General features: G+C 41.4%; 1 protein-coding gene and 1 long non-coding RNA gene across 3 annotated transcripts in view; one reads left to right on the top strand and one right to left on the bottom strand.

Moving 5' to 3' along the window:
* LOC106508391 lies at positions 1052-12329 on the bottom strand. Of its 2 annotated transcripts, XR_002335898.1 has the most exons (4): positions 10513-12329; positions 5901-6008; positions 5219-5351; positions 1052-1699 (listed from the first exon to the last, which is right to left on the bottom strand). It is a non-coding gene; the product is annotated as an uncharacterized LOC106508391 (long non-coding RNA). The 2 variants fall into 2 exon arrangements; XR_001305206.2 differs by lacking the exon at positions 1052-1699 and having other exon boundaries at positions 3900-5351.
* GNAI1 (G protein subunit alpha i1) overlaps positions 15601-18146 on the top strand; it is an 84397-nt gene continuing 81851 nt past the window's right edge. Inside the window, exon 1 of the mRNA XM_021063494.1 lies at positions 15601-16072. Coding sequence (XP_020919153.1) covers positions 15955-16072 — 118 coding nt within the window. The 5' untranslated portion in view covers positions 15601-15954. The remainder of the gene's footprint in view (positions 16073-18146) is intronic.

Genomic DNA, 18146 nt, shown 5'->3' with positions numbered 1-18146 from the left:
TTTTTATAAAACAAATTCTTTAATAAACTACTGCCTTAACTAGTGGTATTGTATAACCATCTTTTGAAGTCAGTAAGTACAGACCTTTAGCCTTTTTGATGACTGTTTGGTATTTCACTGTGTGGAATATTAGATATATTCTTTATTAATGAACATTTAGATGATTTCTAAATTTTCACTTTTATATACAATGCTAGGGAAATACTTTAAGGGATATTTGTGCATGAGGGATGGTTATGAAGGACAAATCCTTCAATGCTGGAGTTCCTGTCGTGGCGCAGTGGTTAACGAATCCAACTAGGAACCATGAGGTTGCGGGTTCGATCCCTGGCCTTGCTCAGTGGGTCAACGATCTGGCATTGCCTTGATCTGTGGTGTAGGTTGCAGAAGCGGCTCAGATCCCAAGTTGCTGTGGCTCTGGCATAGGCCAGCGGCTACAGCTCCGATTTGATCCCTAGCCTGGGAACCTCCATATGCCACGGGTGCGGCCCAAGAAATGGCAGAGACAAAAAAAACAAAAATAAACAAACGAAAAAAAAGCCTTCAATGCTAAAGATTAAAGGAATTAAAGTAGGCAAGGAGAAACTTTTAGAAAATCATTGAAGTAGTAAAAATAATGGAAAGCAAAAAGCAAGAGTGGATTAGTATGTGTAAGAGTGGAAGAATAGATGAAGAATCAGTCACATTGGGTTCCAGGTGGAGCACAAGTGGTGGCAAGAAGAGTTTTCAATGACAGTGGGAACAGTAACAAACAGAAGACATAGATGGCTGAAATCAAGGCATCAAGTCTGTCTGAAGACGTGTGGTCCAAATGACCTTACCTGATTCCTACACACATTGTTGTAAAAGAAGGAATTGTTCCATTTAGAATTGTTCTAATTAGAATAATGGACAAGAGAGAGTTCCCTGGTGGCCTAGTGGGTTAAGGATCCTGCATCATCATTGCTCTGATTCAATCCCAGACCAGGGAACTTCCCCATGCCCACAGGCACAGAGAAAAAAAAAAAAAATAATAATAATGAACAAGGTATTTTATATGTTTCATATTTTTATTAAGGCAGAACTTAAATAACATATACCATATACTATGAAGACTTCTTTCAACAACAATAATTTTAAAAAATTCTATCTATGATGGTTCTAATTTTCTGGAAAAAATGTTTTATATGATGATTTGATCTCTCTGAGAACACCTTGAAAAAAACCCAATTTTAGATAAGTGAAATACTGCTATTTTTAAAAACAGAATATAAGCTCGTGGATATAAGAGGCTAAAATGGCCTATATCTGTCATTTTTGCCTGATGGTAGAAGATGCTGTGAGTGCAACCTCAGAAGACAAAGGGCTTGTACAGACAGGTACACCTGGCCAGCCCTCCTGAGAAAGTGTGTGCTATCTCTGTTCTGATAACACATCAGAATTTACCCATCTAGGCCAGCCCCAGGGGTTTGCCAAGGGATGTGGAATGGAATTGTTCTCACACCAGTTCAGGGAGGTCTTTAGCCTTTGTGCTCCAGCCTGTTAAATATACTCCAGGTATCCAGAATCTGTAACAATATCGTCTTCAGAGAACCACATTAAGGGAGATACGGAGTAGGACTATCTTGATTTTCCAAGAATTTTGAGCACACTCTATGTTCAGTGTTTCAGTAGCATGTGAATTTACAAATTCCAGTGTTCTCAGACCACTGATAGGTTCCTAGACAGAAAAAGATTCAAATTTAATACTGAGGAAATTATGGATACATTAGAGGAAATATTTTATGGTATTATATGGAAACAAAATATATTAAGATATTTAGCACTGCTGGAAATTTTTTTTTAATTTGAACCAGTTATGCTATTTACCCCATAAATAAAATCATACAACTTTTTTGCTTAAGAGCAGTAACAATTGAGTCTTTTTCATCTGTTTATTTCATCAGTAAGGGTTTTGCCTCCTAGGTCCTACATTGACGTTTTATTACAATTTCACTCAGTGTAAATAGGTAATAAACGAGATCTAAGCATCGTTAAATTTCTAACAGATACACCTTTTATCTGAACATATTGTAATTCAGTTAGAAGCCATTCCTGTCTACATAATTTCAACAGTGTCACAGAAGCAGCAGAAGGTATGTTCTCTTTTTCTGGCTCTGCCAGTTACTGATTATATTACCAAGGGTGTGTTAGTTAATCTCTGAAAGTTAATTTCCACATGAATAATACAGGGACAATAAATTGTATGCTTCCTACTTCACTTTATGGTTGTCATGAGAATCAAATGAGATAAAACGTATTAAAATGTTTGCAAACAAAAAGATACTATTCCTGGAAGCTTAGAAAAACTGAAATAATAATAACAATGGTAAGTCCTGGTTTTGTAAATATTTATTAGGAATCTTTTGATTGCAAGTGATGGAAATCAACTCAAATAAGCTTAAAGATGACAAAACATGAAGAGAGGATTGTATTAGAAGAATGCAAAAAAGCCTCTCTTGGCCTCACAAACCAAGAGCACAACAACGTCTTAAGGAAAAAACGAAACCAGTTACTCTTCTTCTCACTTCTAGTCTCTTTTCTGGAAGCACTTTTTCTTATTATCTACAAATAGATTTCTTCTGCTTCTACATGAATGAAAATGTGGCTACCCATATATTCAAAGCATATATTTTACAGATCCAGCTACCTAATGACAAGCATCGCCCTTTCATTTCCAAATACAAATTCACAGCGACTCTGGTTATGCTTGGATGATGTTCCCACCTGTGCCCTAGATTGTGATGAACGATCAAGCACAAGATGAATGAAGCAGCTATTTGGTGAATACTGCTCTTCTTTAAAATATTGGAACAAGGGATACTTTTTCCCTCTCAAGAAAAAGGCTTGTCAGACATAAAATCCCTTAGGTACCCGCTATTCTCCTTAACGTTCCAAAGCATTTTCACGTGTGAAGGAGATAAAAAAATGTATTAAGATCATACTCAATAGATAGAATTTCTCTGAGGGATGAAACTATTTTTGTTAAGGAGAAAAAAATAAAACTTTTCCAAGCTTTTTGAAAGGAATGTGTGGTCTTGAGGGTATGGGTAACACCTGAGTCCCAAGAACAACAGAGGACTTGACTGTGCTCTGTTCCAGAAAATGAAAGGTGAAGGATTTGACTCCTAGGAGGACCAGAGAGGGAAAAGAAAAAACAGGGAGGCCAAGAGACCAAGAAATGCTGTGCATCAGAGCTGCATGGAGTAAGAAATTTGAAAAAAATCTCCCTGATGCTCAGATAAGCTTCAGCCATAGCCTTCCCCAAAAAATGATTTAAGAAGAAAAATAACCTAATGTGGTTTTTAATTGATTCTGTGTAATCTGGGTCATGTGTCTGCTCTTTGGACAATTATGTGAATGAGGTAAGAGTGTGTGTGTGTGTGTGTGTGTGTGTGTGTGTGTGTAAATTAATTATGTCTGGACTGAATCAGTAAGCAACAGAAGAAATGTGTGCAAAAGCAAAAGGAGAGCGTACAACACCCAGGATCTCAAGGGCAGGGAGGCAGCGGCTGACTCAGGGCTATAAATATATATTATTTCCCAACAATTTGTCAAATAATTAAAATGAATATCATTACTGTTTGACATATGAGAAAACCAAAAATCATTTACCCAATGTCTTACAGTAAATTAGTCTAAGAGCAGGACTGAGGCCTATATGTCTTCACTCCTGGGTTCATGTTACTGCATTTAATTGTCTTTTTTTTTTTTTTCGTATTTTTAGGCCTGCACCCATGGCATATGGAGGTTCCCATACTAGGGGTCAAAATGGAGCTGAGCTGCCGGCCTGCACCACAGCCATGGCACACTGCATTAGCTGCATCTGTGACCTGTGCCGCAGCTTGTAGCAATGACAGATCCTTACATACTGAGCAAGGCCAGGGATTGAACCCGAATCCTCATGGATACTAGTCATGTTCTTAACCTGCTGTACCACAGTGGGAACTCAAGAATTGTCTTTATTGCCTTCAAATGTTATATCAGTGACAGAACAGGGGTAGCATAGAATCAAGAAGACAATGCTTTTTGTGAAATACTTTTTAATGTTTTTTAATGAAACCACTAAGATTACCTCTTATTCATTCATCTACTCATTTAATATATATTTATTGAATTCCTACTCTGTGAGTAGAACTATTGTAGGTTATAGCCTTTTGCTATGAATGAGAATAGTTTGAACAAAGTGAATCTTAAAATTGTAGGGAGTTCCCTGGTGGCTCAGTAGGTTAAGGATCCATCATTGTCAGTGCTGTGGCATGGGTTCAATCTCTGTCCCTAGAATTTTTGTATGCCACAGGCACAGCCAAAAAAAGAAATTGTAAAAGAAAAAGACTAAATATAATGGAGAGCCATGCATTTCACAGTGTTCTTATTTTTTTTAGTATACTTTGAAATTGCAGCGTCACACAAAGCCTGATCTAGTTTCACCAGCAGAACTGAATAGTTAAGATTCTAAACCTAACCACATCAACCCTCAGTCCTTACTGGTAGGAACATAATAGTGCAGCCACTTTGGAAAACAGTGGCAGATCCTCAAAAAGTTAAACATAGAGTTACCATAAGACCCAGAAATTCCACTCCTAGGTTTATGCCCAAGATAAATGAAAACATGTATTCAAATAAATACTTGTGCACAAATGTTTATATCAGCACTATCTCCAATAACCCCAAAGTGGAAACAATCCAAATGTCCACCAACTGATGAATGGAAAAACAAAATGTGGCCTATCTATACAATGGAATACTATTATCAGCAATAAAGAGAATTGATGTTACTGATACCAACTACATCATGGATGAAACTTAAAAACATTATGCTAGACACAAAAGGCTATATATAATATGATTCAATTTACATGAAACATCTTGAATAAATCAAATCCATATAGTCAAAAGGTAGACTAGTAGTTGCCAAGGGCTGGGGTGAGTAGAGAATTGAGAATGACTGCTAAAGCATATGAGGTCTCCTTTTTGGAGCGATAAAAGTGTCTTGGAATTAGTCGTAATGGTTGCATGATCTTATAAATATACTAAAAACCATTGAATTTTACAATTTAAAATGATGAATTTTATATGTGGATTATATCCCAATTAAAAAAAAAAACAACAAAACAAAAATGGAGTTTTCGTTGTGGCTCAGCAGGTTAAAAACCCAACATAGTGCTCATGAGGATGCAGGTTCAATCCCTGGCCTTACACATTGGGTTCAGGAACTGACATGGCGGCAAGCTGTAGTATAGGTTGCAGATGTGGCTCAGATCCCGTGTTGCAGCATCTATGGCTTAGGCCACAGCTGTAGCTCTGATTCATCCCCTAGCCCAGGTGCAGCCCTAAAAAGAAAAAATGAAATAAAAATAAAAATTAAAAAAAACTAACCACATCACATTTCTAATTATGTATAAATTCAATTAATAAAATCACTGTCAAAATGAACACTAACTCCACTGCAGTCAGTATTCCCACTGCTCCATTTTTCCTTCAGTGTTTTCCTCTGCTCTCCAAAGTTTCCTCAAGTCAACCACTTTCTGTTAAAAAGGAGTCTTAATAATCTTATGAAAACTGAATAGCTAAAAAAGAACCACATCCTGGGAGTTCCCGTCATGGCTCAGTGGTTAATGAACACCACAACTAGGATCCATGAGGGCAGGGGAGTTGATCCCTGGCCTTTCTCAGTAGGTTCAGGATCTGGCGTTGCCATGAGAGGTGGTGTAGGTCGCAGATGTGGCTCAGATCCCAGGTTGCTGTGGCTGTGGTGTAGGTTGGCAGCTGTAGCTCTGATTTGACCCCTAGCCTGAGAACCTCCATCTGCTGCAGGTGTGGCCCTAAAAAGACAAAACACACACACAAAAAAGAAGAACCACATGCTGTCTTAACCTTACCTCTCAAATATTCTTGCTCTGTTTTGTGATTTCAGAATAAAGCTTTTGTTGTTTAGAAGGCAATTGCTGGTAACTCAACATAGTATAGATCCGTTGTCCATCACTGCTCTGAGAATTTTAGAGGTTAAGGAAAGAGATTTGATAATTATTTAAAATTTTACTTTCTAGGACCAAGAGCTGCTTGAAAGGTATTCAGCCAGTGAAAACACTCTTCCACACCCAGGAGTGTTCAAGGGAGCTGTTTAGAACAGGAACAAGAGTACTTTGTGAATCACAGCACTGCTGTGTTGGCAGCTGTGCAGTCCCAGGTGTCTGGAGTAGAGCACTGGTGAAAGGATGAGGATGAACTTGTGTCCGAAGCTTGAGGGATAAGCACTTCCCGGTAAACATTTGTGGACCCACATACTCAGGCTCGCTTGTGAGAAACAGTGTAGCCTAAGCAGGGGTTGAGCCCACGGAAAGCATCCAGAGCATATCCACTGGCAGAGAGAAGCTCTGCTGAAGCGCCATGGAGACTGGGAGCAGGACAGCAAGGGAGGCATGGATTCTAAGAGAACATGAATGTACCGGAACCCACGCCATGTTCTTGAGTTATTGACTTTATCCTCCTAAGTGGTGGGGTAGAGAGTAACAGTGATATGGTAATAAAGGGAAGGGAAGGGAAGGAGCCAGGCCTAGGGAGGGGTGACCAGAGATTTTCTACCAATACATATTTACCCCAATCACTTTCATCAGTGAAAATTTCAGGTGTAAGCTTCAGTATTTGAATAATTGACTCTCTATTTGGCATGCTCCTGTGGTTGGGTATGTGAAAAAATCTGGAAAATTTCATGCCTTAAAACTCCTCATATGTGATTCCTTCCTTCTCCCCCTGAATTCTTTCAAAGAACTGATTTCTTAACTTCATATAAAGCTTATTTTTTTTCCTTTAAGCCCCTAATCTACACATAGCTTAATAAGGTGTTGATATTCAACACATGTTTGCTAAACTCCTTACTACCATGATTTGGAATAATAATGCCAATACTGTAATTAGGACAGAAAAGCATGGGGCACGTGCTTATCCTGGCTGCTAATCCCAGCTCTGATCAACCCTTCTGTTGCAGTTCCTGCTGAGCTGAACAAGAGACACACATGCCAGTTTCACAGTTTAAAGAGACTTACAGTGGAAGAAAAAACGCTGAGCCAAGCAGGAAGCATAAACTGAGGGGGAGGTGTCAATATAGCTATTTTTAACCTGATGTAGTAAATAACACAAAGCCTTTAATAAAGCCAGGTAGCTCTTTCCCTTGAGAAGCTAGCCTATGCTTCAAACTTAGCCCAAGGTTTGCTTGATCCTTTTTCAGAATAGCCTTTTGAAATTTTGGTATGGTCAAACAATTTGGGAGAAAAAAAAGATACAACCTCATTCTTAAGTTTATACTCACATAGAGAAGCAAGATGTTTAAGAACCAGGAAAAGACAAGGCAAATAGAACCATGAAAACATTCAAAATTTTAGCATTGCCTATCAAGATACAAATAGATACTGTATCATGAATTTGACTATTATGTAATTTCTCCTCTCTGGATCTTATCCAAACCCTTCATCTTGGCCCTCCACACCCTCCATTCTGCTCTCCACCTTAATTTCTTCTCTTTCCTATTTTGTGTAAGAGTAAAATACACTCTTGGATCTGATAAAGCAGAAAGAAAATGTATTATAATTATGAGCACATGAGTGCCAGGACCTGTGTTACACTTGATGTTAATGTTACTTAATCATCAAAACACATCTGCTGATATATCCAATTTTGAAGAAGAAACTGAGGCTTAAAAATTCCAATTTAGAATAAAGTTAAAATTAATTCTGACCATCTTAGAATGGTTCTGCTCGGCTCTACAGGATCTGGCCCCCACCTCCCTTGAAACCCTCCCCTCTCTTCTTCTCACCCCCACTCATCTTCGCTATTACACTTCAGTCAAACTGACCCATGGGACCTTGATTAGGCCAACTTCAGTTCTACCCTGGGGACTTGGCATTGGCACTTTGCAATGAGAGAGAAGGGAAACCTCTTCCTTCAAATCTGGTCCCTTCTTCCAGTTCTTTGCTCAGAAGTGTCACCTCCTCAGATCGAAACCCCTGAACACATAGTTGAAAGTAATTCTTCCATGAGAGTAACTCCCTATTGTGGCCATGAAAGTGTTTCACTCAGATTGCATAGGGGAGTTAAGTTGGCTGACCACCTCCAGCATCCCCATTTTTAGATCCACTGAAGCACTGACAGCTAAGGCTGCCCAGAGTCCATGACACAGCAAGGAGGGTGTACCAAACCCAGGCTGTTTCTACCAAAAACAGGGCTTTCTAAGGAGCAGAATTTATGAGGGAGTAGAGGAAGGAGCCCCATTGACCTGGCCCAGATCTTCTCAGAGTTACATGGGAGTCTGAGACTCTTCCTACACAACTCTTCTTTCCTCTTCTTCCCCAGGTACCAGAGGTGCATCCCATTAGAAGGTTCTCCCCAGCTCTTCCTGCCCGCTCTATTTCCTTTATTCTTCATGGGCATTTCTCCCAAGAAATTTCTGGTCCCTCTCTAATTCTGTCTTGGAGTCTGCTTCTCAGGAGACCCGAACTAGTGTACTCTCTTGTAAAACACTTTGTTTCATTATCTTCCTAGCAGTTACAACTATTTGCAATTGTATCCTGTTGAATTGATCCACTTACCTACTTATTTAATATCTCTTCTACCACTGTCCATATTCCAACATAATAGGTCTTATTCACCACCTTGTTCCAGTGCTAAGAACATTGCCTAGCTCATGATAGGTCTTCAATTGATGTTGTGGAATGAATGAATTAATGGTATTGAAGACTTGCTTTATAGTCTAAATCTAACTCCTCCTCTTTATTTACTATGGATATTTACTATGCTAGCTATTGGAGATAAAAAAGTAAACAAACAAGACAAAGTCTCTGCTCTTCTGAGTTTATGTCCAACTGAGGGAAGGCAGGCAGTAAACAAATCACAAAAATATGTGTGTGGTGTGATAAGAGTTATAAAGAAAAGCAGTGCATAGTAAGGGAATGAAGAGTGACAGGTGGGGTGATTAGGCAATATACTCCCTGATAAGGTGGCATGTAACCAAGATTGGAATAAGAGAGTGAGCCAAGCACATATCTGGAGGAAGAGTGTTCCAGGCAGGGGGAATATAAGTACAAAGGCACAGTGACAAATGTATTTGGCAAGATGAAAGAATAGCCTGAAGGTCAATGAGGCTGAACCACAGATAGTGAGGAGAGTGGTAGAAAGTAATAGTGAGGGTGAAAGAGGTGAACTTGACAGACCAAGTAAATCCTTGTGTGTCATCATAGGAACTTTAGGTAGGATTTTTCACTAAGTAAAATGGAAAGTGAATGAATGAATAGTTCCGAGTAAAGGAGAGACAATTCTAAATGGATAACTGTTAAGAGATTAGAAGGCAGGCTATTGTGATATTCCATATGTGTCTCAAACTAAGATATATCAGTGGATGGTAATGTTTGGCCAAATTCTGAATATCTTTGAAGGCAGAGTAAACAGGATTTCCTGAGGGGTCTGAGGGAAAGGGAAGCATCAAAGATGATGCCAGGTTTGGTGGCCTGAGCAAATGGAAGGATAGAATTGCTGATTACTCTGTTTTCCTCCAGTCAGACTCAGTTGTACAGGTACAGACACAGATAGGCTGAGAGTTGATTTAACTACATTTGGGATTTTCTTGTTGAATACAATGGTGGGGTTGTTTTGAGGATACATGCAAAAGAATGTTTATCCTGGTACAAGATGTCTAGGTTGCATAAGGAGAGAAATTATCAAGTCATGAGGGATAGGGAATAGGTATATAGTCCATGGATGGAAAGTCTCTGTGGGATTGAATAATTGATGGTGATGAGGTTTCACAAGGTGTTGAAATGGAAAAATCAGAGGTAGAGGTCAGAAAGTGGAGCAGCCAATGCTCTTTCCTTTGCATGGTAACAATTTCCTTTTTTACCCCTGCCTGACACTTGGGAAGAAGAGTTATGGCTTAAATGAAACAACAACACATCCCAAACCCACCTCTCCACTTATCACCCCACATGTCTACCACCCTTCATGTTTAAAATTCTGGACAATACCACATTAATCTCTGCATTCTCAGCATTCACTTCCTCCTTAATTTTACATGGTATGGCTTCTACTCAGAGCAGTATATCAAAGTGTTTGGGTATATTTCCCAACCTTCTCCTGTTGAAATGATAGACTCATAGGAATTCAGAATTATTGGGCCCTTGCAGGTGATCTAATTCAACACACACACTTGTTTTAGATAGAGATATTGCAGTTTACATAAGTTAAGGTACTTTCAAAGACAGATAAGCAGTTGAAAATAGAGCTTTGAAATGCTCCAAGGTTATTTGGTTACCTGCTTAGAGCTTCTTCTACAATAATACTAATGCCAATTCTCTTTTTTTAATACTTGTCCCTGGAGTAGTTTTGATGTATTTGAAATAATGTATCCTGCCCCCGCCCCTTTTCTTAAACATTTCCTTCCTTTATACGGTACTGTTACATTCTTCAATGCCTCTTGGCCTCATGGACAGTGACTTCAAGATTTACCTGCTTCAACAGGAAATCGGGCATCTTCAAAATGTCTCCCTAGTATTTCTGGGAGTCCACCATGATGGCGTCATATTAACATGTGCTCACAAACCAGTCTTTTGGTTGAAGTCACTGCCTATATCTTCCAGGTTTTTTCTCCTCTTTTCCAGTTCCCATCTGTCATGGCCACGATCTGCGAAGCTGAACAAAGGAGACTGAGCATTGCCAGCAGTGCAGTGCCCCTTAGGAGCCTGAGAATGCCTTTACCCATGTGCTGTCTCTATATGCTTTCAGTCCATCATGAGCTGGTGCCTGAGTGGTGGTGTGATCCGTGCAGACAATGGCCTCCATATTATTGCCCCCTGGTGCTGTAATTTGCAAACCAAAGAGTGCTGTTTGTCTGGTAAAGTCTTTAAATAATAATTCAATGAGCTTTTGTATTTCAACTTTTGCCTAGAATCTCACATCTATATTAAAAATGGTTTGGGTTTGAGGCCTATAGATAGGTATGGATGTTAACCCCTCTATTCTCTAATTATTTATAACTTCTTCCCAAACCAAACTCTCTCTTCTTAGAGAGCAAAAGCTTCAGTATAGACAATGTAGGGGTCTAAATGTCAGGTCTGCTCCCAACTTAGCCAAAGATACACATTGCCCTTCAGTTATCTCTTGGTGTGTGTGTGTGTGTGTGTGTGTGTGTGTGTGTGTGTGTGTGTGTGTGCGCGCGCGCATGCGTATGTGTGAATACATGTCAGGTTGTCCCACTTCTCTCTTCTTCTTTGGTTCCTCCTTATCCCCACAGTAATCCATCAACACACCAAGCCAACTTATCTTAGATAAACTCTCTTTTCTCACTTTTGCTTGTGTATGTGATGGCTGAGTAGGGCAAAAGTTTGGAAGCCAGGAGTTTCTGAGTTTTAACCTCAGTTCTGACACTAATCCCATTCGACTTCTGAATGATATAGAATTTCAAGGTTGAAAGGGATGCCAAAAGTTCATCTTTCTCTAGATCTTTCCCAGTTTGTGATCATCCGGTCTAGATTTTTACATCTTAGTCAAGAATATATGTGTTTCAGAGGTTCTCTATTTCCTTTGGGGGAAATTGTATACATTTTTTTAACTTCAAGGTAAAATTTGTTTGCTACAGCTTCTTCCAATAGTTCTTAAATCTGCTACCTATATTCAGACAGAAAATGTCAATTATCTCTGAATTATGCTATTTCTTCAGTCATTTGTAAATAGATATCAAGTCACTGTATCTTCTTATTCCTGCATTAAGTAACCTTGGTTTCTTCAATTATTCCTTATGACACAGTTTTGAGTTAAGACCTAGACTCTCAGCTGAGTGTGCCCCAATTTGTCTTTAGCATATGTCTCTAACTCTCTTAACATCTGATGCTCAGTATTATTATTCAGCAATAAAAAGAACTGAAGTATGATATGTGCTATAACATGGATGAACCTTGAAATTTTTATGCTAAGTGAAAGAAGGCAGTGACAAAAGACCATATACTTCATGGTTCCTTCTACATAAACTGTCCAAAATGGGTAAATCTATAGAGACAGAAAGTAAGTTATTGATTGCCTAGGACTAGGGGTAGGAGGGAGAGTGAAAAGATTGGGGGAATAATGGTTATAGGGCATGGGGTTTCTTTTTGGGGTGATGAAAATGTTCTAGAATTGATTATTGTCATAGTTACATGACTCTGTGAATATACTGGAAGCCATTGAATTATACGCTTTTAATGGATAAATTATATGGTTTGTGAATTATATCTCAATATAATTGTTTAAAATACATCATGTCAAAAAAAAAAAAAAAAAAGAAAGAAAGAAAGAAAGAAAGGAGTTCCTGTTGTGGCTCAGCTATAATGAACCTGACTAGTAACCTTGAGGACACAGGTTTGATCCCTGGCCACTCTCAGTGGATTAAGGATCTGGCATTGCAGTGAGCTGTGGTGCAGGTCACAAATTTGGCTCAGACCAGGTGTTGCTGCGGCTGTGGCTTAGGAAGGCAGCTGCAGCTCCAATTCGACCCCTAGCCTGGGAACTTCCACATGCCATGGGTATGGCCCTAAAAAGACAATAAATAAATAAATAATAAAATAAAAAAATATATATGATGTCTAGAGGAGTTCCCACTGTGGGCCATTGGAAATGAACCTGGTTAGTATCCATGAGGAGGCAAGTTTGATCCCTGGCCTCACTCAGTGGGTTAAGGATCCAGCATTGCTATGAGCTGTGGTGTAGGTTGAAGATGCGGCTCAGATCTCACATTGCTGTGGCTGTGGTGTAGCCTGGCATCTGTAGCTCCGATTTGACCCCTAGAGTGGGAACTTCTATATGCCCATATGCCTTGGATATAGTCCTAAAAAAAAAAAAAAAAAAAAAGAGTAAAATATATGATGTCCAGAAAGGAAAACAGTACTCTGAAGTAGATTGCTTTAACCTCTGTATTTCAGTTTCACTCTCTATAAAATAGATGAATTAATATTATCTTTTCTTGCTTCTCGCTTGACTAGGTTGTTGAATCATATTTTTCAACAGGATAATTATGTAGATTAGTAATTTGAATGATTCTTACCACCTCATATCTGGACTATGAACACAATGCACTTGTTGGTAACCCCATTTGTTTTGTTGGGTAAAAGCTTCCTCTTTTTGTTTTTTGTTTTTTTTTTTTTTTAAATACCTATTACTCAACTCAGAGAATGTATGGAACACTTAGCACCCATTGTATAAAGTCCAACTCTTCACCGTAACATTTAAAGCTCTCTTTCAACTTTGTGCCACACTTCCTGTGGTTCTTTACAACCAAACTACATTTCGGTTATAAGACAATTGCTATTTCCATCATGTACCTCACATTTAACCTTTTTGGCTGGTTATTCTTCTCAAAATTTACCTTGTTATGAACTGAATGTGTGTCCCCAACCCCACAAATTCATTGAAGCCCTAACTTCAATATGAGGGAATTTGGAGTTAAGGCCTTTGAGAGGTAATTAGGTTTGGATGATGTTATGAGGGTGGGGCCCCCATGATGGGATTAGTGTCCTTATAGGAAGAGTTAGAGAGATTAGAGCTCTAGCTCTGTAAGAGGTAGCCATCTGCAAGCCACAAGGAAAGTCTTCACTGGGAAATTAAGTTGCTGATACTTTGATCTTGGAATTCTCATGTCCAGAACTGTGAGAGGTAAATTCCTGTTGCTCAAGTCACCTCGTCTATGGTGTTTTATTATGGCATCCTGAGTTGACCAACACAAAGCCCTTGAAACTCCCCACCAATCCCCAGTCATGGCTTTCTTTAAGTTTTGAAAAAACATTCTCCTCTTGGAATTTCCCTTCATATTGGTGACTCCATTACTCTGCATTCTCTCAGAAGTTTAGCTTCATAATAAAGCTAATTTTCAGTTCTTATTCATCCATTTATTTTAACCCTTCACCTACTTGACAAGCTTCTCAAAGGAGAGAGGTAATGTGTATCATTCTGTTACACCTTCTTTTCTCCAAAACATAAGTTTTGTAGTCATGTCCACTATACTCAGTCACAATTGCTTCCTTTTTCTTGCAATTGTTGGTCCATACTCTACATGGCTTGAAGCTTATAGGACAGACTCAGAATAACAGATAATCCAAAATGGTAATACACAAACACTATGTTGAAAGCTCACTCTGCTAAAATCAATTTCAGAGTTTCTGATGAGTATCAACATTTAGACTGCCAAGAAATACAAAGAAGGTAGAAGATAATTAAGTACAATTTAAGGCTTGTTTCTTTTTGTTGTTTTATTACAAAAGGCCATAGGAAAAGCTGAGGCAGTTCTTGAAATGGCAGCTTTGAGGCCAGCAGGTTTGACTATGGTAGGAGAACAGGAAAGGGCATGTCCTATAAGGAGGAAACTGGCAAGCTCTGCTAGCCTACAGGCCTTGCTTAGGAGACCCATTCTAAACCTTTCCTGTAGCATCAGCTCAGCGCTACCTTCTTGGAAAACTCAAGCCCAGTTTTTACAAATGTTTTTTAGAAAACAGAATCCCAGATGGAAACCAAAGAGCAATTTCTTAATTTTTTTAACACATCAAAGATGATCTTTGCTACCAACCCCATCTTATAGTCAATCACCATTTCCTGAGATGTTCTAAAAGAGAAAGGTGTAGAAGCTCAAGTGACAGAGAGAGACCAGACCTTAAACCTAAGCTCCTTTATTCCGTTCTGGGTTAAATACCTCTGCTGGCTACAGGAGCCATCTCCCTCGGACCAGGTACAGCTGGAAGGATGGAGCGATAGTGTGGATCAACTCCATATCATTTTATGGGAGAGGAAGCCAATGAATGACATGTCCAGTGGATTATGATTTACTAACATGGTCGTAAATATTGGTTCAGAACTTGGCTTGGAGGCTTACACACCGCTGCAGAGGACGTCGGCTATGGTGTGGAGCATATTTGTGTGGGCGTGTTTTACTGGCTTTGTCATTTAAAAATATACTCTTTGATTCTTTGTCTCACACTTTCTCAGTTTATGAGGAAATCCCTCAAAATGTTCTCTGGTTGTGAAAAAGAATCTGAGAATGGATGGAAGCGGCGAGAAGGGAAGGAGATAGAAACGGAAGAAAGTTGACCTTCTGTCCGCCCCAGACTTTTCTGTCCCCCATTGTCCCCACCTGTGCTTTCGCCACGGCTCGATCCCCTCCCCAGCTCCATGTTTCCCAGGAAGCTGGACGCGGGTTTACAGGTCGAAAACCCTTGCGTGGCTGCCAGAGCTGGGCATGCTCAAACGCCCAGGAATGGCTTTTTTTGGTTTCCAACTTTGGCAGCTCTCCCACCCGCACCCCGAAGGGGCAGGTCCGCACACATCCCTGGGTGTGAGTAAACGGGAGGAAATTATCACACTCCCGCGGAAGAAGTGAGGTAGGGGAGCTAGCCTGACAGTTCAGGGTTCCGGGGCTCAGGGGCGCGCGCGGGAAGGAGGAGGGCCCTCCCGGGCTGCGCCGCTTCGGGGTCCGCGGCAGCGCGGGCGCGCGCGCCCGTCCGAGGGGGCGCAGTCCGAGGGCTCTGGCGGGAGCGCGCGCTCTGGGAGTGGTCGCGGGGTGGCGGGAGGGGCCGAGCAGGGGCGGGGCCGCGGCGGCGCGCGGACGCCGAGCCGCTCCGGGCTTCTAGAGGCAGCCGCGCAGCTACTGGCAGGAGGCCCCCAGTCTGTGTGCCCTGAGCCTCGAGACCCGGGACTTCGGGGGCGCGGAGGGAGGCGAGGAGCAGAGCCCGCTGAGGGGGAAGAAGCGCGCGGTGCTGCTTGCTCCTTTACAGACTGCGCTGTCTACACTCCATTTCGGAACTGGGTGGGGGTGGCGTGGCCGGCGACGGGAGGAATTCGAACGCCCGCACCCAGAAGGAAAGATTTCACCTGTGTTTCGAGGCAGCGCGCCGGACTTGAAGGGAGTGGCGGGCAGCTCTTGCTTCTGGCACAATGGGCTGTACGCTGAGCGCCGAGGACAAGGCGGCGGTGGAGCGGAGTAAGATGATCGACCGGAACCTCCGCGAGGATGGCGAAAAGGCGGCGCGGGAGGTCAAGCTGCTGCTGCTGGGTAAGGGCAGCCGGGCCGGGCTGGCGGCTGGGGGCACCCAGGGGGTCGGGCGGATGTGCTGGGCGCGGCGGCCGCTGCTGGCTTGGCGTTGGGAAGCCCGGAGGGGACGTGCCAAAACGGCCGAGGGCGCGTCTTGTAGCCCGCCGGAGGAGGGTTTCGAAGGGCGAGCTTGTGTGGTGTGGTGCGGAGGCGAGGCGAGGCGGGCGCCCCTTTCCCGGGTCTCTTTCCCCTCTGCTCCCTGGCCGGGGAGAACTCTCCCGCGGCGGCGCAGGAGCTTCACTTCGCTGACGTGCCTCGGTGCAGAACCTGCGAGGAGCCCCTTTTTCTTTTAAGTTAGCTCAGCTGTATACAGATGAAAGGGCATTGGCACCGGGAGAATAAAAGCACCCTCCGCCCCCCTCGAAAACCCTTCATTCAAGGTGTCGTGTCGCGGTTGTGGTTTTCCTGTGTCAGGAGTGCCACGTTTTGTGAAATCAGTGAACCTTTATGGGGCCTCCAAGGGACTGAAATGTGTCTTTCTGGTGAACTTCCTATGGCGACTCAGTAAGTGTTACAGGAGCAGTGATTATATTTACCTTGTGTTAAGGGAGTAGGCTACGCTGGATGCTGGATTTTTATTGCTGTGGGGACATGGAAATCACTGAAGTTAGGTAACAGTGGCTTCAGTAAGATACTCCAGCGCTGAAAACCACTGTGAAAGGTGCGAATGGGTCACACCAGACAACGGGATTCTCTCTCTGCTGGCCGCGGTTTTTGATGAATGAGATTTGCCAGGTACCCGCGAGGCTTTTATTTGTTCTTAGTGTTGTTCTCCTGGTGAAACGCTATGTGGAGGAGGTCGTTTCCAGTTGTTTGAAGGGAGGAAACGTAAAAAGAGTAAGCCAGGATTGTTTTTGAGATGTGCATTAGGAAAATATTCAGTTTAAGATTGGTTGATGCGTGAGTTAGGGCTTTCTTTTGTTTGCTTGTCCTCCCACCCCTACACCCCCAACAACACACACCCTGTAGGTAAAGTAGGTGAAAGATTTCTTTGTTTTCATTCCCAGCGATTGCTTTTATTTTTATAATAGTTATAATAGAGGAGAAATACTATTGCATAAACCTGTTTTCAGTAAGCTTCTGTTTCATTGGTTTAGTGACTGCAGGAAAATGGTGGGTTTTTTTCTCCATTACTAGTAGGCTTAGAAGCAGCAAACTTGGCATGACTAAAAGTAATAATGATCTGAGTCATTCTGCACGCAAACTGTGTAATAACTTTGCATTTTAAAGACTTGGTGGCTTTCTTCACCCCCGCCCCCCACAGCAGAAATTGTTTCAGTTAATAGTGTTTACTTAAGTTTTCACATTAGTAAGAAAATAATTGTCTTTTGAGGAAGTCACTGTATTTTCAGTGTATTGAGCACAGGAGTGACACCTTGGCATGGAAACAAGTAGGTGTTTCTCTTTAGAATCAAATGTACTTGAGAAGAAAATGGGGGAAAATATTTTGGGAAGTTTTTTCCTGCAGTTTCTGCACTCCTGCTCCGATATATTATTTCACTGTATTGTGTGACACTCAGTTTGAGCCAGCCATCCACCATGTTTAAAGCATCAAGAAACGAGTCCTCTAATGTTGTTTTATGCTTTAAATAGATATCTTGCAGAGAAAGATGGACTAGAAGAAAGGTTCAAGGAATTGGTTTTTGCTTCTAGTCAGAAGAGATCAGTATTTCTCAGCCTTAGCACTATTGGCATTTTGGGTGGAATCATACTTTGTTGTGCAGACGGTCTTGTGCATTGTAGGGTGTTTAGCAGAAATTTTGGCCTTCACCTTTTAGCAGCCCCCTCCACCCGTGACCCTAGAAAATGTCTCCATATATCTCAAAAACGTCCCATGGGGGCAAAATTTAATCTTAGCGGAGAGTCACTGTTCTAGACTAACAAATATAGCTGAATGTGTAATGTAGAACCAAAAGTTGCATCTGTATAGCCAACTATAGTGAGAGTTAAGAGAAAGAGGTAGCAGAGTCATGATTTTGAGAAGAAATTAGAGAACTTTTGTTTCTCCATACCAGTAGCATTAGAAAGCTTTCAA

Source organism: Sus scrofa, chromosome 9, assembly GCF_000003025.6.
Source record: "Sus scrofa isolate TJ Tabasco breed Duroc chromosome 9, Sscrofa11.1, whole genome shotgun sequence".
In the NCBI taxonomy this organism is placed as follows: Eukaryota; Metazoa; Chordata; class Mammalia; order Artiodactyla; family Suidae; genus Sus; species Sus scrofa.
The sequence above is the reverse complement of the archived record's forward strand: the minus strand, read 5'-3'. Positions and strand labels throughout refer to the sequence as shown.